This window comes from Tamandua tetradactyla, chromosome 22 (assembly GCF_023851605.1).
Source record: "Tamandua tetradactyla isolate mTamTet1 chromosome 22, mTamTet1.pri, whole genome shotgun sequence".
NCBI lineage: Eukaryota > Metazoa > Chordata > Mammalia > Pilosa > Myrmecophagidae > Tamandua > Tamandua tetradactyla.
In genome coordinates this window covers 1,984,185-2,010,863 of record NC_135348.1, presented here as the reverse complement: position 1 = coordinate 2,010,863, position 26,679 = coordinate 1,984,185, and the positions used below count along the sequence as shown (strand labels likewise).

General features: G+C 39.8%; 1 protein-coding gene and 1 pseudogene across 4 annotated transcripts in view; one reads left to right on the top strand and one right to left on the bottom strand.

The window, feature by feature from the left end:
* The window catches only part of MARCHF1 (membrane associated ring-CH-type finger 1), an 894,978-nt gene that overhangs the window by 5,205 nt on the left and 863,094 nt on the right, over positions 1-26,679 (bottom strand). For all 4 annotated transcript variants that reach the window (XM_077139613.1, XM_077139616.1, XM_077139614.1 and 1 more), the window contains one exon: positions 15,074-15,221. In XM_077139613.1, coding sequence (XP_076995728.1) covers positions 15,074-15,221 — 148 coding nt within the window. The remainder of the gene's footprint in view (positions 1-15,073; positions 15,222-26,679) is intronic.
* Positions 1,940-2,348, top strand: LOC143666183 (calmodulin pseudogene; annotated as a pseudogene).

Genomic DNA, 26,679 nt, shown 5'->3' with positions numbered 1-26,679 from the left:
ATGGGGGATTTGCGGCAGGCATTCTGGAGCCCACTGTTTTAACGAGGCTTTATGGCATCACACACACGCAAACACACACAGTTTTATTTGCCCAGTTGCAGTTCAGTATTTTACAATACCGTTACCCTCAAATGCATTTCCTATTTTCCTATGTTTTTATATGAATGGCAATAATTACTGTAATTCCAAAGTAAAGTGTTAGAGTTATGAAATAATGTTAAAAGTTTGTTTAAAAAAAATCAAATCCAAATCCAAATAATTTCTTGGACAAAAGTAGCACTCAAGATAATCCCATCTTTGTGAATTCTAAATTAAAACAGAAACCATCTTTCATCACTGAGCTAAGAAAAATTCAGTAGAGCTCCTGGAATATAACATTTTAGAATGACACTTTCCCATGATCCAGTCATGAACCTAATCAGGCAGAAAATAAGCAATCATTTCATCAGATGGAATTAGAGTTGTGTTGCATTTATACTGAGTGTAGTTGAAATTGTGTAATATGTGTAGGAACATCTGCCGGTAGGTGTGCTAGTCTTTATAACAGCATCTGATTTGGATAGGGTATTGGGTGTGTCTACATATTAATACAACCTGCTGTAATCAAGAAATTAGAATTATAAGCACATATTCTAAATTTTAAATAAGGGCAGTAGCACTATATTTGTATATTTGAATATGAATATATTTATAGTTTAGAAAGTACATTCACTTACATAAGCTTATTTGATCTCGTGAAGTTTATTTTGAGTAGCGTTAGGTAAAGAGATAAGTTTTCAGTGAACCTGATTTTTGCATGGCACTTAGGGTTGACAATCAGTATATGAACTCAATACGTTCTAAGTTTGATTATTGTGTAACCACTGCTTATTTGGCAGTGTCTTGATATTCCTGTGATAAGACGGAGAAATGGGAGCTGGTGTCAAGGTCAAATTTATATACAGTAAAGGGTTTATTTTCCAAAAATTAGGAAAGATAGTGAGCATACAATACAGAGTGAAAGAGTCATGATTTAAAATCCTTTTAAGATGGTGAAGTAATGGGTACATATATGGGTTTGAGGCTTCCCACTAATCTTAAAAAAAGTGATCTAAATAAAAGTCTTTATTTCTTTGTATAATCAAATCTGAAATTTAATCGTCCATCTTGGTCATCTAACCTCTTGTAAATTTTATCCCGAAAGGCCTGTCATCCCAGGCTCTAATACATGTTCAGATTTTGGAATTTGCTTTTCCCTCTGCTTAGAGTGCCACCCTCTTTACTGTATAATAAACTGTTCATCCTTTAGGATAACTCTAGGGCGAGAGAGAAATGCCAGCGTCTGGCATAAGGTGGATAAGCCATAGCATTATTCATGTCCTAATTGTTGGCAGCACTCCTGCTAACCGCTGCCTTAGCTTTGTACTCTTGAACACCACAGTCTCCATCAACCTTGGAAGTTGGCACATGAGACAATCTCTTTGTTATCTGGGCCCAGAGGAAGCAAATGCTTTTTCGAAATACTGCAAATTGCCTGCATAGTAGTCCAGGGGAAATGCTATTCAATGAACTAATTAAATGCTATTGTTGGGAGTAAAACAGAATAACTATGTACATGCAAACTTAGTGACCAAATCAGGAGAGATACTGGAAAACTTAACCTATAAGGTTTCATACCTCTTCCAGCCTAAGTCACTATTCTAGTGACTCTATAATCAATCAATATATTATGTTCCTTTATATCATACAGAACAAAGATCAAATATATATTTACTTAACAGAAGATGCTATTTTTAGAAAACAGATTGACAAGAAAAATGAAGAACTTTTGATTTTAGAAATTCTAGAGTATAACAATGGATAATATCAGAGTAGGGAGTCGAGCGGCTGTGTAACTGCGGGCAGACTGGTTACACTTGCACATTTTGACAAGGATGGTGATGGAACTTTAACAACAAAGGAACTGGGAAGTGTCATGAAGTCTGTTGGTAAGAATCCCACGTAAGCACAGTTACAGGTGATGACTATTGAAATGGATGCTGATGCTAATAGCACGTATTGACTTTCCGGAATTCCTGACAATGACATGAAGAAAAGGGAAAGACAGACAGTGAAGGAGAAATTCGACAGGCATTCTGTGTGTTGGATACGGATGGCAGTGATGACATTAGTGCGTCAGAGCTTCACCATGTGATGACAAACCTTGGAGAGAAGTTAACATGAAGGGATCAGGGAAGGAGACAGGATAGTGATGGTCCAGTAAACTATGAGGAGTGTGAACAGATGATGACAGCAAGGTGAAGACTCTAAAGAATGTGTTAAATTTCTTAGATGAATTGTTCATTTGCCTTTCTTTGTTTGTAACTTATCTGCAAAAGTCAAAAGAATATGCATGTATAGTAATTAGGACTTCATTCCTCCATGTTTTCTTCCCTTATCTTACTCTCATTGTCTTGGAAACTTATTTTAGGAAATTGATCAAGTAACATGTTGCATGTGGCTTACTCTGGATTTATCTAAACCCTTCTGCATACCTAAACTTACATGGAGTTGGTCAAAAGAGAGGACATCTGGGTTATGCCTTTTTTGAAAGTAGTTTTCTTTAGGAACTGTCATGTTATTGCTGAAGTGTGGAGTTGTAACTGTGTGGGCTCTGAACAATCAGCAATCTGTACATAAAATTGCACTACTGCAAAATGCATGTGTTATCCAGGTACTCATACACTATTTCTGTACCGTTGGCCCTGAACCAGAAACATTTTTTTATAAATTACTTGCTTTTTAAACTTTGGTTAGCCACCTAAAGAAAATCTTCTTATGGCACAATTGCCTCAAATCCTTTCCAAGTTGTAATGTTTGTTTTCCAGTTTAAAAATTAGTTAAAAAAAAAAAGTGGACTATATCAGATATTTATCTTCCTTCAGTTTTCTTTTCTTGCTAATTAGTCATACAGATCTTTCGTTGGCCCCTTTCTCCTACAAATGCCTTTGATTCTAAGGATAGGGACTTAACAATGAATGCTACCTGGGATTGATTTCTTTGAACAGATGTATTTGTGACCATCAGTTAATAATGGTACGCTAGTCTGTATTCCAGTACTCTACAGAAACATTTTCACTTAAGGACAGAAAAATACAGGAATGATTACAGAAAATTGTGGTATAAAAATGCTTTGTATTTATTCACAAGTTTTCTAAATCACTTATGATAGGCAATCAATCAAAAAGTAATACCTTGAAAATAGTAATGGAAATTTTTACACACGAGTGCAGCTTCCTTTTACTTCTGTCCCGCTCTAGCAGTACCTGTTCCTCCTCTAAATGTTTCATTGTATTTTTCATAATGGGCCAAATATTCCATAGCAGATTAAATTTAACATATTCTAGGTATCCCTACATTTATTTTTTTTTTATTTTGGAACAATATTTTGGGGTATTTCTTAAGATCCATGTTTTATGGGAAAAAATCTTATTAGAAAATGTAACATGGATAAACTAAATATTTGATTAATTCTTATTTTTTCTGGTTTCCAGCAAAAGAGCAGAATTCAAAATTCAGAGTTCAAAGAGCTTTGGAGACTATCTAGTTCAATTCTCTTCTCTCCTCCCCGTTTTGGTCCACATAGCTATTTAATACCAAAGCTGAAACTATTTTCCAATAATCTTGACCTAGTAACATTTGATAAGTATTGAAGTCTGATATTGTGTATTGCATAGAAATAGCAATTAACAGTCTTTCTATTAAAAAACACTTTTGATAAAAGTCCTAATAAATGATTTTAGGAGGCGTCTTGAAGAATAACCAGGAACAGAAAATGATTCTAATATCCACAGAGAAGTAGTGGCATACATTTATAAATGGCTGGGCTGTTTTAGGACATTCTTCTGTAACATAGTGACATCAAAAGGTAATCTAAAAAAGAAAAATTGATTTCTTCTTGTGGAGTCCTTGCATTTGGAACCAATACGGGCTTTTTGAAGCTCCTACATTGGTTCTGTCTGATCTATGCAAGGAGAACACTCATCTGCCACACTGACTCAGAGTAGACCAGAGGTCCTCAAGAGGGGGTGGTTTTGTCCTCCAGGGGACAAATGATAATGTCTGGAGACACTGCTTGTTGTCATAACTGAGGGATAGTAACTACATTGTGAAATACAGCCTCCTCGCTACAAATAATTATCCATTAAAAAAAAGGTCAATAGTATTAAGGTTGAAAACTTCTGTTATAGAAGAAATCTATAAGTCTCTTTAATATGGAAATTTATCAGGGAGGATGCAATATAAAATTAGATATCTTGGAGTTCTTCAAACTGGGAAGAATTTTCCCCATCACCTATTATATTAGTGTTATTTCTATGTTTTTTAGAAAGCTTTTAACCATGGACAAGCTGTAAATAAAGTATGCTTCAGCTCCCATTTTGAGAGAAAGCCCATGGATTCCATCCAAGCTTCCCTTCCCTTTGGTAAACCAAACTACCAGCTATTCCTCATAAGCGCCCAGAGACTTTATTTCTGAGCCTTTGTTCATAATATTACTTCTCTCTGGATTTTCTTTCCCTACTTCTGTGTTCTCATACCCTATCTGTCCCACAAAATCTGAGATGTAACCTACAGCTGAAAATAAACTTTCCCACTCTTCTGCTTTTTTAAAAAAAAAAAAGTTATTTTTATTTTACCATGCCATAATTTTGACAACACAGAATTTGTGTCTGACTGATCTTTATGTTCCACAGCGCCTTGCTCTGATATTTCAAGGATGAATGAAAGCTTTTGAAGTGCCAGCTTTGATTATTTTGCATGCCTTTTAGATATGATCTCAGGTGACAGCCTTATTTCACTTTGTCAGCCAAGCTTGTCTTTTCTTGGTGAACGGTTTGAAGCAGACTCCACTTTTTCCCCAACTCTCTTTCAGCAATAGTGACCAGAACCCATAATATACCTTGGAGTCTGGGTCAGGAGAGGCCAGCTGCCATTTTCTCTGCCAATTCTGAAGACTCAGTCCAATCTCTTTACTTTCTTTTACAAGGTATCTCTGAATTCATTTCATCTTCCCAAGTCAACCCTTCCCTCATAGGTTCCTGGGACGTCAAAGCTTCCACTAAATACCTGGACAAAGCTGGAGTGCAGAGTATCCTCTGACCCCACATCCAAAAGTCATTTGTGAACAAACCTATTGCTCACATGACCATCTTCTAAGAGACAGCCTGCTACTTCTCTTGTCCTTTAAGTGGATACGATTTTTGTTTTTTATAAAATAAATTATTATAGATGGATTATAAGATTTTATCTTGGAAATCTCACTATAAGGACCTCGAGATGAGATGCTAAAATGGGACTAGATTTTTCAAGAATATTTTCAGTGGTAAGGTGTACTTGCCTCCTCTAATCAAGACTTAGCAAATTTGTTTCTCCTCATTTTTATTGGGCTAGGCAGTCTCTAAACTGTCTTCTATAAAGAGGAAAGAATGTACACAATAAAGGGTGGAGGTAAAAAAGAGAAGGTACAAAATCTTGCTTACCTGGGGATGATGCATTTAACCTAAGGAATTTTAAACCATCACTGATGCATTTTTGAAGTTGTAGCCTGCACTTAGAAATGCCATGAGCACAAACTGACTTTCCTTGCCAGTTCAGAACAGGAATTTAGAAAGTTCACTTTGAGCCACATCAAATATCTGTTCATTTCTCTGAAGCATAAGGATCCATCGCTACCTCTATCTTTATGTTCAGAATATCTCTGCAGGTGTTTCTGTGGTTAAGGAATATACTGTCCGCTCATTTTTTACTCCTCAAGCATTAACAGGAATTGGAGGAGCAGATATTCTGTTCATCACTGTTTTCTAAGGAAATGGGAACCTTTTCTCATCCCCCAAATAATGTGATAATTCAGTCCCTTTCCATATTATGATGCCAGTCCCACAAAAATGGCAAGAAATTCTCAAACAATCTCAATGTTTGATTACTAGAACAAATTTTCCCAGGCCTTCATTTTATTACTGCATGGAGGCGATGTGGCACTTAAGGCCTGCAGTAATGGTTCATGTCCTTCCAAAGCAGTTAGCATGCTAATAGTTTTTCCAGGAAGGACTTCAGATGGTCTGTACATTTGTCCTGTGATATAATATTGAAGACTTCATACATTAGAATTAGAAGAATTAAAATGCTATGTTACATCTGCTCAAAATCCTAGTGATCCATAACCACGGAAATCAGCCGACAATTTGTAGGTAAATTTATATTTAAAGAGGGAGGGAAAGCACTTTAGACAAAGACAAGCAGAAGGACCTCGCCACTCATCCTAGACAGAGACCTGGGAGTCTGAGTCTGGGCAAAGACTTTTCTAGCAAGCCAGGGAGGAAAACTGAGGTGTCCAAGTCAAAGCAGCTATTTATAGACAAATGAAAAGGGCAAAGGAAAGTAAAAAGTAAGTGACCTTATCACATGAAGAAGAAACTACGCCAGTCATTACTTTCCACATTGGGCTGGTCAGAAGGCAGGGGTTGGGGCTATCGGCATTTGCCCCTCAGGAACCTGAGACAGAAGCATTGTCTGTGAACAGGACCACTGCAGTGGACTGTCCCATCTCCTTGACAGTCATGATTTCCTCATGAAAATCCTCTCCTTTCTGGTTAAGAAATTTCTTTGCAGTACACACCTCCAATCGGTTTTCCCTTATTATGGCTAATGATCTTACAAGGGCCATTTTCCTGGGCAAAATCCCCACTTACTTTTGAGGTTATGGATTTTATTTGTAAGAATCAGCTTCTTTAGTCTCCATATCTTTATCCATCCTAACTCAGATAGTTACTTCATTTCCTTAAAGCATCAGGCCATTGTCTGTGCCTCTTAGATCTTAGTTTCCCTGTCCCTGGTAGCTTGTTGCAGTAATGGCCCCCAGTTGACTTGTATCTCCCTGTTACCATGCTCTTGGCCGGTCCCCTCCTACACTGAGTCCGGCCTTGGCTGTGCATCTTACTTTGGCCAATGGGACAATTGCAAATATGACACAAGCAGAGACTTTTGCCTGTTGTGGTTTGCTCTTTCTTGGCTGGTCTCTTAAACACTGTGCCTACCATCTGAAGAAGTCAGGGTCAGCCCCAATGACCCAACCCCTATGTGGAGAGTAATGAATGGCTGAGTTTCTTCTTTATGTGAAAAAGTCACTTGCCATTATTACTTTCATTTGCCCTTTTCATTTATTCCATAAATAACTGCTTTGACTTGGACACCTCAGTTTTCCTCCCTGGCTTGCTAGAAAAGTCATTGCTCAGATTCAGACTCCCAGGGTTCTATCTAGGATGAGCTGTGAAGTTCATCTGCTTTTCATTCCTATCTTCATTATACTAGATAGTGAAAATCACACAGCTCAGTCTCTCAACATCCTAGCCATGCCCACTGCCAGACATGTGAAGGAGGCCATGCTTGATCCTCCACCTGCCAGCCGATGTGCCAGCGGTCTTCAGACGCATGAGTGATGTCTGCAGAGATCAGCTAAACTGGCCCAGAACAGATGACATGCCCAACTGACTGGCAGAATTGGGAGCTAAAATGAATGGTTGTAGTTTTAAGTCACTACATTTTGGGATATTTGGGATATTTTTTGTACAGCAAAAGCTGATACATCACCTTAAAATGGAGGTAATAATAGTATCTACCCCATAGAGTTGCTAGGGTGGATTAAATGAACTCATAGTGCCTGACACAGAAGATGCTGTATATAAATAAGTGTAAGCCATTGTTGTTGTTTCCTGAGTGACCTGATGTTGCATATCTTTGGTGATTGAGTAGTAGATTAACAGCAAAACTTCCACTGACACCTACCACCAGGAGCTTTCTAACTTCACTGGGCTTCAACCCTTGGGTGTTCCACTTTTACTCCAAGCAATGAAAACATCCAGGATCCAGGAGGGGAGAAATCCAGTGAACTGTGAGGCTAGCCACCAGCATTCAGCATTGCACTTCTTCACCCTTTAGCCCTAGGCATCTCTTGTGGTTTTAGTTCTCTTCATCATCAGAGAACCTCAGAAGCCCCACCAAAAAAATAAGTTGAGTTGTCCATAGATACCTAAGTAGCAACTGTATGTACTGTGTCTGTTAGAAAACATTGATGCCAAACTTTCAGACTATGATGACAAAGGTTTTCTTGTGTGCTGGCTTGCATCCACTGCCCCCTTTCACCTCATTTCCTTTCTGGCTATATTGTTTCCCGGAAAATGTATTTCCTTTGGTTATAGAATAGGTGCCTCTACACTGGAGGTGCACCGGCTGGGTCACCTGTAACATCTCACTTTTCTGTTTACTCCTTTAATTGAACTGGGTGAACTACAAAGTCCCAAGTGGGTATTTGCAGTTCAGCTGGCGATCAGGTAAATGACTCATTTCTTATTTATCTATTTGATATCTAAGATTCTTTCCAGCTTTTAAATGTGAATTCTGGGAGCATTCTGCATTTCTTACATAGAAGATCATGTGAGGGGAAACACCCAGAGTGTGTCTAAAAGTCTTTTAAATTAGCAAACATAAAAGATGATATCATCCATATCTTAAAAACTTCAACTTCTGTGAGAGACTAAAGGGAGAGATGTTTATTTGGTACAGAATTTAAATTTTGGATAGTGCATTTCTTAATTTAACTTGTTGTCAGTTTAACTGAACACCATAAGTACAGGGAATCTTGAATAGGGCATGAGATTGTGTTGGTTTGTCCAGGTTAGTGTGATGCCCCAATAAATCCTAGAGTGAATTGGATAGTGAACAAAGAAGTATTTGCAGGGTCCCCTTAGGGGACTGGGGAGAAAGGGGGAAAGATTCAACTTCTCCATCTGGAAAATTTCTGATACTCTCGCAAGCAGTGGGGAAACCAAGTCAATACGTCAAGCCCCCGATCTTGGGGTTCACCCCTATGAAACTTACTCCTGCAAAGGATAGGCTAAGCCTTCTTAAAATTAGGCCCAAGAGTCACCCCTTGAGAACCTCTTTTGTTGCTCAGATGTGGCCTCTCTTTCTAAGCTGACATGGCAAGTGAACCCACTGCCCTCCTCCTCCACGTGGGACTCTCAGGGGTGTAAACCTCCCTGGCAATATGGGACAGAAATCCTAGGATGAGTTGGGAACCAGCATCAAGGGATTGAGAAAACCTTCTTGACCAAAAGAGGGAAGAGAGAAATGAGACAAACTAAAGTGTCAGTGGCTGAGAGATTTCAAAATAGGGTCAAGAGGCTATCCTGGAGGACATTCTTATGCATTAGATAGATATCCCTTTTCAGTTTACGGTGTATTTGAGTGGCTAAAGGGAAGTACCTGAAACTGTAGAGCTGTGTTCCAGTAGGCTTGTTTCTTGAAGATGATTGCATGAAGAAATAATGTTTACAATGTGACTGTGTGATTGTGAAAACCTTGTGTCTGATGGTCCCTTTATCCTGGGGTATGGACAGATAAGTAAAAAATATGGATAAAAATAAATAATAGGGGGAACAAAGGTCAAAATATATTAGGTAGATGGAAATACTAGTGGTCAATGAGAGGGAGGGGTAAGGGGTATGTTATGTATTAGTTTTTTCTTTTTTGTTTTTATTTCTTTTTCTGGAGTGATGCAAATGTTCTAACAAATGATCATGGTGATGAATACACAACTATGTGATGATATTGTGAGCCACTGATTGTACACCAAGTATAGAATGTTTGTATGTTAAGAATGTTTGTGTTTGTAGGTTGTTTCATCAATAAAAATATTTAGAAAAATAATAATAAATTACCAGACAGAAGAAGAGAACCTGCCACATTTAATAGCTGCAAGGACCATATGTATATAGGAATAGCCTCTCATTGGTAGGTTGGAATGATTTTGGCTGGGTTAAGAACCCAGATTATGCAGAGTTATAAAATGCATCTACAAAACGGTGTATATGTAAGGGATGGGATGTTTTCCCCCTTTATTTTTATCCAGGTCACCTCTCCAGTTGGATAAATGATTAAATAAAACTTCACATATTTATGATCTTTTCCTCAACCTGTTTTAATGATAATATTAACAATGAGTAAGCATGTATGATGTGTGTGCATTTTTTATATAAATGCATTATTTCAATGTATCTGATACAAAGTCAAGGTTGTGGTGTCTTTGAAAACTGAATGAGAGCGAGAACCTTAAGAGGACACTCAATCCAGCTTTCTTAGTTTTACAAAGGACGAAACCGAGCTTCAGAATGATTAAATATTTTATTCAGGAAACTAACTGGCAACCAAGCAGAACTAGAACCCTGGCCTTCCAAACCACTGTTCATTATATTTGGGTTGTTACTACTAACAGCCCATGTAATTCCTTTCTAAAGAAATGTTTAAATAATATTGCTGAAAAGGCAAATATTATTTGGATTGCAAGGGAGTGATCTGTAACACCTATCCCAAGCAGAGGTTAACAGCTAACAAGTACTGCACGGCCGTAGTTCTGATCTGCTGAAGAGTCAGCCACAGCTAGCAAAAATTTCTGAACATCTATTAATACCAGGTGCTTTCCAAAAATTGAGGCACAGCCCCTGCTCTGAAGGAGCTGACACAGTCACAAGGGAGTCAGGCATGAAAACAAAATCAATTTGCTATGCTTGTGGTGTATGCATTTAAATAATCCTGGGGCAACTTTAGCATTTGCAGCTATAGTCTCTTTATAGGTAGTATAAATGGTTATTTTTTGTTTTGTTTTTAATACCTAAGTCTTACACTTATAGAATACGTGAAGATAAGGCAGGAAGAAGAATTCTTTTCTCCAAATTAGAGTTGGCAATGAGGATACTTTTCGGAGCTAAAATTTCAAGATACACACACACACACACACACACACACACACACACACACACACACACATATATATATGGGTTTTTTTTCTTTCACCACAGGGGACAGAGAGAAAGCGAATAAGGTGTGAGAGCTATTCTGGGGCATCATGCATATTTAATTTAAAAGAGCAACCATTTTAACACATATGAAGGATATTTTCCCCTTTCTATATTGTCATTACAGTTCAACTGATTTTGAGCTGTAATATATTCAGTCTTTATATCCAACCTCAATGCAGGTTGAAGCAGTACGATTTGTTCCTCCTCAAAGATTTTTGAAGGTTTTTAAGATCTTAAAATTTTAAGATTTTCAAATATCCTGGCTTCAATTATACAGTCTTTTCAGCAACTTCAGTAAGTACATGATCAGGGCTCATAGTCCCCCAGGGTCAAAAGGAGATTAAAATAATAACAATTCATACAAATGCTCACACCCACCTTAAATGTGTACTTTGGGAAATAAGGTTTTAAATACAATTTGAACATAAACCTTAGCAAGTAAGTACTGATTATACCCTTTACGAAAGACACTGTGGAAGGGGCGGTTTCCATTTGAAATCAGGAGCTGGCCTCCTGCAAGTGGCTCTTCTCTGTAGCCCCAGCCACTGGGTCTTCATAAATATCTTGCTTCCTAATTTAAAGGCTCTGAACACCAAAGATAAGACAACTCATTTTCAGTTGTCCGTAAGGAGTTGAAAATACATATTTTTAAATTATACAGATTTCAAAAAATCTGTTCCTGGAATATCATTCATGCTTTTCTACCGAGAAATCTGACTGAAGGAGAAGCCAGGGGGACGCTGTGACCTGGAATCCTTCACCCACCCAGAACTCAGAAGGAAACATTGTGAAGAACGATCCTAAAAGAAAAACAAAAAGGTGGGGAAGCTTGAGGATGAGGTGCTCACACTTCATCGTTCCTTCTTTTACATCGGCTGGACTACTTGCCATCGCCCAGGGTTATGCTGGTGAGAAAGTTGGGGTCCCAGCCTGCTCTGAGCTCACAGTCTCTTGGGAGAGATGGACAATCAAATATGCAATTGCAATAATGTCTGGTAAGTCACGCTAGAGCAGAGCTTTTCAACGTGGCTGCGTGCTAGAATAACCTAAGGGGCTCCAATCCAGCTAATTAAATCTAAGTCTCTGGAGGGATAAAGAAACTCCATAAGTAATTCTAAAATGTGATTAAAGCTGAGAATCGCTGTCAGAGGATAAGCTGGATGCCATGGGAGCATCCGTTAGGGCGTGGTTTGCACGCTTCTGTGGGCATCACAATCAGCCAGAGACTTATTAAAGCACAGGTCGTTGGGCCCCACTCCCAGAGTCTCTGATTCAGTAGGTGGGCATTGGGAGGTAGGGGAGGCTGAGAATTTGCATTTCTCACAGGTTTCCAGGTGATGCACTCACACTTTGAGAAACAGTAGTGGGAACAATTATTGCAGTTCAGGTGGCTGCACTAATTTTCCCAGAAGGATCGAAACTTAAGATAAATGCTAAAGGTGTGTGAGAATATATGAGTGTGTAAGTGTGCATGTGGCAGTGGCGGATGGAAGAAGCTGGCAGGAAGTGTTTCACATGGAGGGAAAAGCTGAGCAAGTTAGGCTTGGGGAGCTGAATTCAGCATGTTTGGCTATGCCAGGTTATGGAGGGCAGCAGGGTTCTATTAAAGAGTTTGGGTCACATTCTAATTGCAATGAATAAATGGGGACAGGATGTGATCAGATTTTTGTTTTTGTACATTTTATATGATTATGGTATTACACGTGTTGACGAAGGGCAAAACTGGAGAAAGATCCATTAGGTGGCTGTTGCAGGTCTCAAGTGAAAGAAGAGATAGCTTTGTGGGTGGATGTTGACAGTGGGGAAGGAGAGAAGGCGACAGAACCCAGACAGGAGACAAATGCAATAGGACTTAGAGTTCAGGTGAGAGCGGGAAAGGGAGGAGATCAAGGATGAGGGCTGGATTTCTTGACTGGTTTACTGGATGCAAAATGGCATTCCCATGGGTGTATCACAGGAGTGGGAGCGGGGATGGGTGATGAGTTTGGACAAAATGGCGTTCCCATGGGTGTATCACAGGAGTGGGAGCAGGGATGGGTGATGAGTTTGGACAAAATGGCATTCCCATGGGCATATCACAGAGTGGGAGCGGGAATGGATGATGAGTTTGGACACACTAAGAATTGGGGTGCTTGAAAGACCTTCACATGGAGAAGTTAAGGAGGCAGCGGGATGCATGGTTGGAATGTGGCATGAACTGGAGATAAATTGCAGAGAGACGGCAGCAAAGGTATGAGAATACCCAGGGGAACCAGAGAATTAGTAGGGAGAATGGGGGGGAAATGGAGGGAAGCATGGGGCCATGTGTCTTATGGGTTCTGGAGAAGTTATGCTGGCTAAAGTTGAGATAGTCATGTCCATTGTAGGATGAATGATCACTATTCACTCATATCCCTCACAAGTGAGGTTAAGAAAAACCAATGTGAGGGAATTCAGACCTAAGATGGGACCTTGCTGTTTCTAATTTCGTCTAGTGGAGGTGCTCTTAATCTTCCCCTCCCACATGGCAAGAGGAAAGCAGCAACCCTCCATTCTCCAGGAGCCAAACCAGGTCCAGATGACCACTGGGAGAGGGTGAGGTTACATCACGTCAGGGCAAATTTTTGGTTCTCAAACTCTGAATTCTAAGTTAGTTAAAAATCTGAAGTCTCTGGCTATCAGGTGTGCCCTTGATTGTTAGATACACCTGAGTATCTAACTTTGGGTGTAGTGAGGTGTGTGTGGTGGAGGAGATGCATCCTTGGCTTTCCATATACGTGATTGCAGCAGTGGTGGTACACTTTCTCTTACTTGACTTGGGCCATTACCTATACCGATAGGGAAATGCCTTTTTTTTTTTTTTTTTGGTTAAAGGTCCTACTCTCAGGGAACTTCTTAAATAGAGATATAATAAGACATTTTCAAATCAACCATCTGAGGAGAAATGCAGAGTGTAGTTAGCATAATGCAGTTAGAGATAAATGGTATATAAATGAGTTAATACTGAATCAAAACCAACCAACCAACCCCAACTCTTTATGTACTGTTCTAGCATTTAGATGTCAAGCAGCAGTACTTTCACTCTCTTTCAGAAGAAGATCAGCAGCTCTGTGGCCATAAACCACAGTGCATCTGGTGAGTCCCTACAGACCCTTTAGTCATCTGGCCCCACTCTACTTCTGCAGTGCCGAGTGAGCACCTGCAAGAGTGTGCTGCTGCCCCTGCCAGGGCAGGCAGGAGGGTGGAACATCCTCCCCTTTACATTTAGGAAATAAGGCAAATAAGGCAGTCACAAAAAACGTTTTCCCTCTTCTTTCCCTCCTTCACGACGTCCTTCCATCTCTCTCTTTCTCTCTGTTTATGGGGGACATTTCTCAACACTACACATTTACAGTATAGTCCTTTGAACAATTTCTCCTTTCAAATAGACTAATGGTTTCAATTTTCTTCCTTCCTTCCGTCATCCTTCCTTCCTCCCCCATCTCCTTTTCTCTTTCCCTCTCCTGCTCCCCTTTCTTTCTTTCCTATTTCTCACAGTTTTACCAGCTCATAAAGCCTGTGAGAAATAGAACTGGGTACCTTCAGAAATGGAAATAAATACTATTTTACGGCTGTTGTGCTTCCCATTTTTGCTTCAGGTTTACATGATCTATCCATTTTCAGTGTTAGAATATGCCCTAATGATTTTTTAACCGTCTTCCTTGGTAAGCTTGACACCATCCTTAACAATCAAACTTAGCAAGGCTAAAATTTTAAACCATAGTATTTATCTGCTTTATCCAATTATATAGTACCAATTGGTAACTTATAAGACATTCTCTACTAGAGTGCCTTCTTATTCACGGTTTCAAGGAAGCAAAGACTAGCGTGAGTCAGCTAAAATAAAGCACACTCCATGTCACAAATATTTGCCTTTTCACAATAGGCAGAACCTGATACTTACACAGAAAACCTGAAGTGGTGTGTGACATCTATCTATCTGTCCCCACCCCGTTTTACCTCACCTTGATAAACCTGCATCTCAGCTTGGGGACCCCACATCACATTCAGTGCCCTGTCGTCAGAATATTAATCAATCACACAATTGGAGGAGATGCAAGTGCCAGTACTGGGAATGACTTTGCCAGCGTACATGAAGACCTCAACTGGCGAAAGGGCTTCCCTGTCCACCTCCAGATTAGACTCCAAGAGAGAACAAGAGGAAAAGTCAGACGGGTAGTTACCATTGTCATTGCCTTGTTTGATCTCCTCGGCCGTCCGATCTATTAACACATACAAAGACCAGACCACGCAGGTGATGGCAATCACGTGGAAAGTGACAGAGCAGAATATCTTCCTCCTTTCGCTTGTGGTCATCTGTAGCTTTTCCCACTGCAATCAGAAAAGAGCCACACAGAACCGAATGGTTAATGCGGAACTTTCTGTCCCCTTCGATTCTCAGGCACAGGACATGAATGAAAGGGAAACCTATGTTTACAATTTGCAAACATTCAGATAAATCTTCATGTCTGGAAAGATATGACATTTTAGCCAACAGCATTGCATGTAACTGAAATATACCAAAAAGAATTTAAAAAAAATCTCCTTCTTTCCGAACAACGTAAAGTCATTTCTGCCTTGCCAGGCCATAGTTTCCTTATTTGTAATGAGAAGCTTTAAACTGTTTAACTTTTAGAAATGATTTCCTTTCATGTTTCTGCTTTGTGGTACTAGTTAATAAGTAATAAAAGGTAACATTTTCTTCTTGGGTTAATGCATAACCTGACACAGTACTGCATTCCTAAAAGTATACTTTAACCAGTATTTGAATGGCTAACTGATATTTGGAAGAGAAAGTCAACATTTTCTGTTCACAACTCTTCCAGAAAAACACGTTATCAATGCAGCTATGGGAGAAAACTCTGAAAGCTCCTTTTAGAGAAATCCTGCCTTGCTGCTGCCACCAGGATTGTAAGTACTGTCACATTTATTGTCCGTTAATCACACTTATCAAGGAGTTGAGAGCGTGGGAGAGGAAGAGGGACACAGGTTTTATAGTCATAGTTTAAGGTTATGTAAGAAAATCCATTATTGGCTTTGAAGAAAGAGCCTCTCATGAGAAATATTAATGCCCTTGCAACTACCACATCAATTTATTTCTGCATTAAGTCACGTTAGGAATTGTGACTTTATTTTTCTTTGTATTACTTCCACTGGGAAATGAAATAATAATTACCCTACTAGAGGTAAATGATGTGCCAAGCTTTTAGTAATCCACAATTTTTTTTTATTATTATGCTTTTGCTAAAGATAGATCTTTACAACTTCAGAAGCACTCTCTCTTTGCCCCCCCTCCCCCAACATGCACACAACTCAGTACACAGCTCAGTTAAAGAGAAATTCTGGTGCTGCCACCAGCTTGGAGACATGGTGAAGTTGCTGAATGTCTCTGGCCTCACGTGCCTCATCTTGATAAGGAAACACATTACGGCAGAGGCCCTGACAGAGAGGTTTTAGAAAGAAGACAGCCATTCTTCACTTTCTCCTGTATTCACAGACTGATTCCATCGCGCCGGGACTGTGCCCCGCCTTCCTTATACTCCTGTGAGCCGACATCTACTGGGATATTGAGATTTTGCATTCCTGATACAGGAAATGCTCCTTCTTCCTTCCCTTCATGTTCTCGTCTCTACTGCCTGGAATTCATAATTAGCAGTTGGAGTGTCAACAGCCATATTGTAATCATGAGGAAAAACTAGAGAACTGGAGGGACCTCAGGCCTGCCAGAAACTGACCACATTTGTTGTGTGTGTGGAAAATACAGCCCTGTCTGATTCAGCCATCGCTTCTCACGTCTCTGCCACTGCTGTCAAATGAAATTTCTGACAAAAGAATCAAATGGATAGTTCCTAATTTCTCTTCCCTATCATTTTATTTGTCAGAGAACAGAATACCTGAAGTCTGATTTTGATGCTGCAGAGAGCTTCTTAAAAAAATTTAGATTAAAAAATATTTTATTTACAACATTTTCAGTTCTTCTCCTCCTAAAAGCCAGTTGGCACATGGTTTTGCTTATAGCAGTCTGTTTAAACTACTTAATTCGAAGTTCACGTTGAACTTTTTTTCCCATCAAATTATATTTTATATATTATTCCAAGTAAATGATGGAGAAGCTTAGCAGTGTGGTTAGGTAATAAATAGATGCTCCCATTTAGACTTTATTTTGAATTAATCAATATTGAATTGAGAAGAGTTTACTATATGTTATCTTGGCTTTTGCCAAAACTTCATATCATGCCTGTGGAAGATGGATTTTTTTAAAAAAAAATCAGTTTTGATAATGAGTTATTGTGATGTTAATCTGAGTAATCTATATAATTAAATAATATCATACGGAATGGCATTCGTGATTTAATAAAATTTCCTCAGTATTCAATATGGTCAAATAAAAAATGCAGATGGTGTAGAGAAGCTGTTGGTTTTACATGTTCAAATTCCCCAAATGCCCCAAAGTGGATGAATGGAAGGTTCATACCAAATCAACCCTCATTCGTCAATCTGGCTTGAACAAAACAACTTAAAACGTGGAACCTTTTACATCGAAGGTGGAATCTGATGAAATGGCTGGAAACCCTTTTTCAAAACTAATGAGCCTCAAAGAGAAAAATATCAGTGGGGCTGAAAGCGGTTGTACCAAATCATGTGTGAAGATTTCTTCCAGCTCCAGACAGTAGAAGGTCTAACGCAGTCACCTCTAAATATCAGAGGCATTTTAAGGAGCCGTGAAGGGAAGGGGCCATCGAGCGTTTGCACTCCCTTTATAAATCCTCACAATTCCGAAATCCACGGCAGCGCACAAATCAACTCGACGCAGCAGCGCCCTCTTCCGCGAGCTGGCAGTACAGCATTCAGTACGTGGCGCCAGCAAGCTGTCTTTTAAATTGTTCATTCATATCCTTATATTTTCAGCTTTATTTACAAAGTTTGGATAGATTTTGCGAGCCTCAATAGCGACGAAAAGAGGGCGAGGGCAAGGATAGACATTTTAAACAGTGACTCCCACTCTGATGAACAAAGCTGTGACAGAAGTGCCTTAATACGTGCACTGGTAAAATTCAATACCAGTTCCGCAAAGATTTTGTGGTAGAAAAGTGGTAATCTGCACGAATGCGTGGAACATTTACGTTTCCTTGCCAAGTTTTGTAAAATGATATTTGGCTATTGAACATTATGTGGAGAATCGAAAAGTATCTAAACAGCAATTCTTTTTTTAATTAAAAAAAATTTTTTTTAAATGCCAACATACAAACCCGAACATTCTTACCATATGATCATTCCATTCTTGGTATATAATCATTAACTCACAATATCATCACATAGTTATATAGTCATCACCATGATCATTTCTTAGAACATTTGGATCAATTCAGAAAAAAAAATAAAAAGAAAAAAACTCATACATACCATACCCCTTACCACTCCCTTTCATTGATCACTAGTATTTCAATCTACTAAATTTATTTTGACATTTGTTCCCCCTATTATTTATTTTTAATCCATATGTTCTACTCATCTGTTGACAAGGTAGATAAAAGAAGCATCAGACACAAGGTTTTCACAATCACACAGTTACATTGGAAAAGCTATATCATACAATCATCTTCAAGAAACCCGGCTACTGGAACACAGCTCCACATTTTCAGGCAGTTCCCTCCAGCCTCTCCATTATACCTTAACTAAAAAGAGGATATCTATATAGTGTGTAAGAATAACCTCCAGGATAACCTCTTGATTCTGTTTGGAATCTCTCAGCCGTTGACATTTTATTTTGTCTCATTTCTCTCTTCCCACTTTCGGTCGAGGTTTTCTCAATCCCTTGATGCTGAGTCCCAGCTCATTCTGATTTCTGTCCCACATTGCAAGAGAGGTTTACATCCCTGGAAGTCATGTCCCAGGTAGACAGGGGGAAAGCAGTGAGTTTACCTGTTGTGTTGGCTGAGAGAGAGAGGCCACATCTGAGCAACAAAAAAGGTTCTCTGGGGGTGACTCTTAGGCCTAGTTTTAAGTAGCCTTAGCCTATCCTTCGTATCTAAACAGCAATTTTGAAGTAGGTCAAAACCACAGGCTATGGGATCTCTGGGTGCGTAGCCTCTAGAAGGGGCTGTGAGAAAACAGAGCCTCAGTGGGGCTGCTTTTCTGGCTGAGTTGATCTAATGCAGTACTTTTCTAAGCGTTCTGCCTGACCAAGCAGTGTCAGTATCGCTTGAGCGATTGTTAGAGACGCAAAATTCTAGGGCTCCAACGTTAACGTGACTTTATCTTGGCTTCTTTTCACAGGGCACTCAGAGAACACAAATGCTTGCCCATTCGTTCCCTGTCACTGGGGCAGCCTCGCTTTTTTTTTTTTTTTCAGGCAGTGGGTTAGATTTTTTCTTTAAACTTTTTTTATTGTATAGTATAACATATATACAAAACAAAGAAATAAAAAAACAATAGTTTTCAAAGCACTCTTCAACAAGTAGCTTCAGATCAGATCCCAGAGTGTGTCATGGGCTGTTATATGATCCTCTCAGATTCTTCCTTCTAGTTGCTCTGGAATATAGGAGGCTGGAAGGCTTAAATGTTTTTTTTATCATCACAATTGACTTTTTCCTTTTTTGTGTGTGTGAAAAATAACATATATACAAAAAAAGCAATAAATTTCAAAGCACAGCACCACAATTAGTTGTAGAACATATTTCAGACTTTGACCTAGGTTACAATTCCACAATTTTTTTTACTTCTAGCTGCTTGGGGCAGCCTCGCTTTTGCCTTGCTACCAGCAGGAGCCGCTGCCTTTCCTGTTAGATTGTGCACACCTGAGTCAAACAGACCGCAAGTCCTGCAGTTTCAAGGAGATACTCTGCAGCTGGTGGAAGCGACAAGAAAGCAGCTTTTCCCCCTCTTCCCCAAAGAAAGGGGGAGGGGATCCACTGCAGAACATCACTAAGTTTCTTTTTACGACTCTTTCCACTGCTGACCTCTCTCGTCTGCCTGCCCCAGATGGGTCTTCAAGTTCTTTTACAGTGAATGTGCGCTAAAAGCGGCAAGAGCAGAGACACAGAATCTCAGAGGCTTGCTTCCCGCTTGATGATCTGCAGGTCTTTGGTGACATTTTAATGTTTTTTTTGGCCTTTGATCGCTTGCTGAAAACCCTTAACCATAAAAAGAATTGAACATAATGCCATTGTTCACTCAAAATTATAAAAATAAATTATTCTGAAAGAGACTTTTAAATTGCAGTATACATTGATGAAAGCACTTCTTTTCTGTGAATTTTTGTTTGTTCCAGCCAAATCAAACTGTGTATTACAGTAATTTAACCTATTTGCATTTGTAGTCTTCCTAAGATACAATTTAAACATATTGCATAATAAGAATTAAAAAAAAAACTTTGTGCCAGCATGAACAAAGGACGTTTATTTGCACAGTATCAAAGTGCCTGAGGTAGGGCTACTTTACCCAATCCAGTTCGTCCTCTGCTTGGCACTGACCACCCCGAGTGACAGCTAACAGCCACCACAAGGGGCGCCAGTCCCCAAGGTAACCAGTACGGCCGGTGGCTCTGTGGACTGGCCGGCTGCCAGGCTCCCGCCGCTCCCGTCACTAACCAGGCCTAAATGCAAAGCATCGTTGCAACGGTGACAATTTTTCTGACCCTGCTTACCCTATTATGGTGGGGTTTCACCGCATCCAAGTGAAAATAGTACCTGGGAAAGCAGGTGGAACGTTGATTACTTTATCTATATGCCTTGGTAAGATATATTCTGCCAATAAGCCCTGCAAAAGTTCTTGAGCTTGCCATATGGGTGCATTGTTTATTGGTCTGGTGCAGTGGTTTTCAAACAGTGTCCTCCAGCAGGATCATCATCACCCACACTAGAAATGCAAGATTTGGGGCCCTATTGCAAACTTTCTATATCAACACCTCGGTGGGGCGGCCCAGAAGTGTGCGTTTTAACAAGCGCTCAGGGGATTGCAATGTGAGCTAAAGCTGGAGAGCCACTATTTAACAGAGTGGTGCTATTTAACAGAGTAGAGTCATGAACTAATGAGTAACTGTGGGAAGGGTAATCAACAAACCATTTGGTGATCTGGCTGTGATGGAAGTGTTTCAGGGTGAATGAGAAGATCACAAATCAGTGAATTTGTTCAAAATTAAATCAGCTGGTTTGGAGTTAGCATAATAATCACTGAATCAAACTGTTACATTTTCATTTCACTTTTGAAATTTGTTGTTTGCTGACATGAATGTTTAGTATAATCTAACTATATTAGCTACAACCTCAAATACTCTGGGAGAGAAACAAACAATAGCCTTTTAACAGGGACCTTACTGAATACCTAACTGCATAAATACTCCTAGGATAAATAACTTCCCTCTTACAACCCACTGAAGATCACCAGAAGAAAAGAGTGACCGCATCAGACCTTTAGTGAAATTTACCACAAATCTGATGATGAGATTAGAAAACCATAAAACCCTATACTGATGTGTAGATGCTGAGCAGTTAGTTAAGTTCACTGATTAGTTAATGCACTCACTATGGGACCCAAATCAGAGGCATGAATGATGCAAACTTGCCCTTCAACAGAATTACAAATAATCATGCACATGGACCTGCAAGCTTTCTTAGAAAGAACGAGTTAAATTTCAAATATTATGTCTTTAAATATTGAATCTATAGTATTTCCTGGAAAATCTTTTTCCCTCCTGTTCTCTCTTCCACTTTTTGTACACAGTGATCTAATTATTTGGCATCGTTTATGCATGGCCCAATGCTAAAGGACCATATATATATATATATATATATTTTTTTTTTTTTTTTACATGGGCAGGCACCGGGAATCGAACCTGGGTCCTCTGGCATGGCAGGCAAGCATTCTTGCCTGCTGAGCCACTGTGGCCCACCCTGACCTTTATATATTTTTGTTTGAGTGCAACTCCTCTGTTTCTCCTGATAACGGGACAAGAGAAAATGATCTTGCACTGAGGCAGGGGCTAGAGTCTACATCCAATGAAACTGCAAACAGAAAGGGTAAGAAAATGAGCCATGTTTCCTAAAGAGCCTGCTAGATCTTCTACTGAAGTATAAACATAAGATTAATTAATACCTACCGTCTTGGGACGGTGTGGTACATGCTGATTTAGTCAGAGGAAGTTGTCACTGATGTGTAGACTCTGATATCCAGGTTAGGGTAAAGATAATACTGCATGCAATCAGCAGTCTTACTGAAAATGATTTATAAACTTTCCCACAAAGGATGTTTAGGAACCTGAAGTATATGGCTTAATTTAGCTGCCATTCAGTTTGTATTCAAAACTACTGATGAAAGGGGCACTCTCTGAATAGAGATGAATCATAAAAATAATTCACTTGTGGGATTCCTTTGTAGTTAGTAGTTTTCATCCTTGGCTGTCTAACAGAATCGCCTGGGGAGTGAAATACATTCCCATCGTACACGCCTTGCTGAATCAACTACTGAGGGTGAACATGTAGTTTCACGGTGTACTCTGCGCCAAATGAGATAGTGTAATTTTAAAAAATGGGAGATCTGGGTTCAAATTCTGGCTCTGCTGCTGATTACTGTGAGTCCTGGACTGAGTTATGTTAGTTCTCTGTGTTTAAGTTTCCTTATCTATAAACTGGTGATCGGAATAGGATCTACTTCTTAGGGTGGCGTTTAAGTGGGTTGATACATGTCAGTTCAGAACAAGTACTGGGCACTTAGTAAATAGCGAGTGACCATTATTGATGATCCTAACTTGGAGATTGCAGCACCACCTCCGTTTGGCTTTGGGTGCTCTTACCGTCTACATTAATGCCCCATGCTGATACCATCACTGAGGGGGTGAGGAAGGGATGTGCTGAGATTCGTCCACATAGAATTAAACCAACTGAAGCCTCCCGTCTATTTTCTAAACACAAACAGCAGCAAACTGCATCTCAAAGCAAGCAAATGCAGTCTCTTAAAACTGTCTGAACACATAGGAAGGGTAAGGGGATGAGCTGTGTACACAGACAAGGTGGAATCATTTAAAAGTCTACATGTGATGAGAGCTTCCTTACTGCTAAGATTTTTTTTTTTTTTTGCAATCACAGCTTGCAATATATGGCCCTGTAACTTTTCACTCTTTCTGTCTAAAAATTCAGTTCAAAATGTTATGTTAAGGCCTCATGTTTCCCAGAGAAATGTTGCTCTGGGTCACAGGCTTCATACAAGGTTAAAAAGAACCGAAGCTTTCAAAAAAACTGAGAACATTAATATGAGTACAAAGGCTATAAGCATGTCTTCTCTGAGCAATGTAAAAGGGACGGGCAGTCTGATCCCTGGCAGATATCCCCCGAAACGTGCCCCACGGTTCCCATTCTGATCATCTTATTGATTACAAAATCCCAGAAGGTCCCTGAGTGTGGATAAGGGAAAGAAATGTGTCTTTACACGCAAAAGGTCATTAATTTGGATTTTATATTCTGTGACTTTTAAAGTTTGCCCTTCTAAAAAAATCTGAGGCCAGCTGATGCTCTAATACTTTACCAAGAAGAGTTTACATTGCTTTACAGTATTCCGAATAGCATGTGCAATGGTACAGCATGCCCAGTAGGGGAACGGCCAGTGAGTAGAAAAGGAGAGGATTTATAGCAGGGTTAATGCAACTTCTAACAAAAATCCAAGCATTATTAAAACATTTTCAAGCTAAAAGAAAAGGTGTACTTATTCAAGCAGTAGTAGTAAAAGTACATTACTTGTGTGTAATGTGCGAACACAAAGTGCTTTGAAGTTTATTGCTTCCCTTCATCTTAATAATTGTCCTAAGAAATCATTATATTCTCTTCTCAATTCCTCTTCCTCCTTTCTCCATACCTTCCTGCCCTGCCAGATTGCCTTGCCTCCAATTTAACAGCAGCAGCGTGTGTGTGTGTGTGTGTGTGTGTGTGTGTGTGTGTGTGTGTGTGTGTGTGGCTATAAAGGGAATTCCATGTCTTTTTCCAAACCAGAAACCTCACCGGCCCTTCCCTTCATCTTTCCTTATTTCTTTTCCTGACCAAGTATAACATTTCCCTAACCTCTGGCATCTGGTCCTTCCTTTCTCCTTGGAGATCTAGATTTATCACTGATCTCCACACCCTCCTTTATGGGCCCTCCTTCCCTCTCCATAATTTCTGTTTCATCTTTTTTACACACTCCAGTTTCTCCCAAATATTTTGTTTTCTCAAAACATCACTCTAGGTCCAGTTATGCTGCCCAGTAATAGCCCATTTTATTGCTATTCTTTTCATTTTCAAAATGAGTGTCTCCACTTCGTAAAGTCTACTTTTCTTCTGAAACCCACTGCATCCTAATTTCTGCCTCTACCATCTGTCTCAGGCTCTGCTGTCATCACCAATGATTTCACATTTAGCCAATGAAATTAGTCCGTGTTCTCTATTCTCTGTGACATCAGTGGACCGTTCGAAACTCTGTTCTCCTTGGCTTTCGCTTCTCATTTCTCTTCCTCTCTCTCCTCCCTCGTCTTCTCTGTGGGCTCCCCTCCTTATCATGCCTTGCTTTTCTTTTCTCCCTCTGCCATGCCCAGATCCACGCATGAACTGAGACATGATCTTATTCTTTCATTCCCTCCACATTTTAATAGTGTTTCTTTCTCCTTGACCATGCGGGGAGGCCACCTATGTAAGGTAAAAGAGAAAACCACACAGCTCATGTCATACGTGAAAGAAAAAAGAAACCATTTTGTTAAATCATCTTGCAAGTGGTTAGTACAGACTTGTGCATTGCCTTAGCTTTAACTTCTAGCTTTGTTGAATGATAAATCAAACCTTGATTTCTCTGCTTTCCTTCGGGCCCCTTTGCACTGGTCTCTAGTTTGTTCATAAGAGCCATGCACTTCTCTTTTAGTTAACATGGCAACCCAGAACTACCCCGAGTCCTTTCTCAACAAATGTTCTCAGCCATCTCAGACCGTAAGTCACAAATCACACCTCAGCATAATCGGAAAGAGCCTTAAGACATGAGAGGGCCTCATTTTTGTTTTCTTTTATATTCTTTCGAATGAGGATGCTAAAACTTTGGCAGGGATCTTACCAGTATCCTACCCCTAAATGTGGCAAATTCTGGTCTGAAATCTATCGTTCTCTTCACGACATCTTTGGGAGAGTAAGATGATTACTTGCAAACGTTTCTAATGATTTATAAGTGAGAACAGAGAGAGGTAGAAGCATTTAATAAATTTTCTCATTTCCTAAAATTGTAAGCTCGGTAAGTGACAGAGGCAGGGCTAACAGTCACTGGAGGCTCTGCTTCCCTTCCATGTCCACCCCTCTGCTCTGGCAGGACGGATGCTCACGTCCACCGGCGTCCACAGGCAGCTTCATTTCTCACTGGCTCTGTGATCCCTGCCATATTGGCTGGTGAATCTTCTTTAATCAAAAAAGCACACCACTCCTGCTTTCCAGTTTTGGATCGATTATAAATTTTCACTTTTGATATTTTAATTATTTACAGCTAACATGACAGGCGTTATCTTGTAACTAAACTTTCATGACTTCCAAGGGTTTTTGGAATGCATTGGTCATCACCACAAAGACTCATGGGTGCCATGAGCAGGTCTAAGAACCAGAAAGAAAAACGGAAATAAGAGAGGGAGGGTGAAAAGGCAAGGGACAGAGAGATAGAAAGTGGTTTATCTGGCGAGGTTGACCAGAAAGGACCCTGCCACTGGAGGGCAGCACTGTCTACCCTGTGCTACTCATTATTTGGTATATGCTAAAAGTTTTGAGAAAAATATACTGTGAAAACATGTTTCAATGAGCTCATCACCTTGGTTTACAGGGCGAGGGACAAGTTATGGAGGACTGTGACTCGGTGGTCCTGTCGGAGACAAACTGCTGCGGGGATTGGTGGGCATGGCCTGCTGGAAATCGTTTGAGTGAAAAGAATCTGGATGCCAAGAGAATGTAGAAGCTGTTGGAGAAAGCCAGGGAGACAGTAGAGCTGGGACAGGAGCAAGGGGCTTGGGTGCTCAGTAGGCTGGGTCAGGCTGCAAGAAGCCCCCTGGTCAGAGAGCAATGGAGGGAAATGACTGAGAACTGAGACTCCTGAGACAGCATAATCTGGATTTGTCTCTCTTCAGGAGAGCACAGCTGTATGCTGTGAGGCAAGTAACCCAACCTCCTTCATCCTCCACTGCCTCCCTGGTAAAATGGGATAGCCATGCCATCCCATATCCACTGGGGGCTGAATAAGATGCTCAGGAAACTGCAAATAGGATGATCCAAATTGTTGTGTTGATGGGCTGGGAAGAATTTATTAGAAACAGCATGTGAGAATATCAGCTTTACAGACAGCAATATCTAAAAAATATTGTGGACAATAACTCCAAGTTTGCTAAAATATTTGTATAAAACAGATTAGTTATATTTTATTCAGTCAGGATTAAAAATCAGGATTAAAAATGTCCCTCTCTATAACCATATGTACACCACATTAAATGCATATGATTCCGATGCTAGATTATTGCAATAGTTTTTCTTATAAACTTTTTTTCTTGGTCTGCCTCTGTTTTCCTTAAAGAATTCATGAAAGATGGAATTTCCTACAAGTTTTGAACAAGGTATTTGCAATATAGGAAAACATTTGCTGAGAAAACTTACCCACTAGAGGGTGCAATGATATCACACATGAACAAGATAAGTGCGAAAGAAAAAGGAAAAAAAGGAAAAATATCTAACCTTATAGTTTTGCCTTGAGTGGAGATTAAAAAATTGAGACCTGAGGCCATCCGTGTTGCAATCACTTGGGTAGCGGTCGG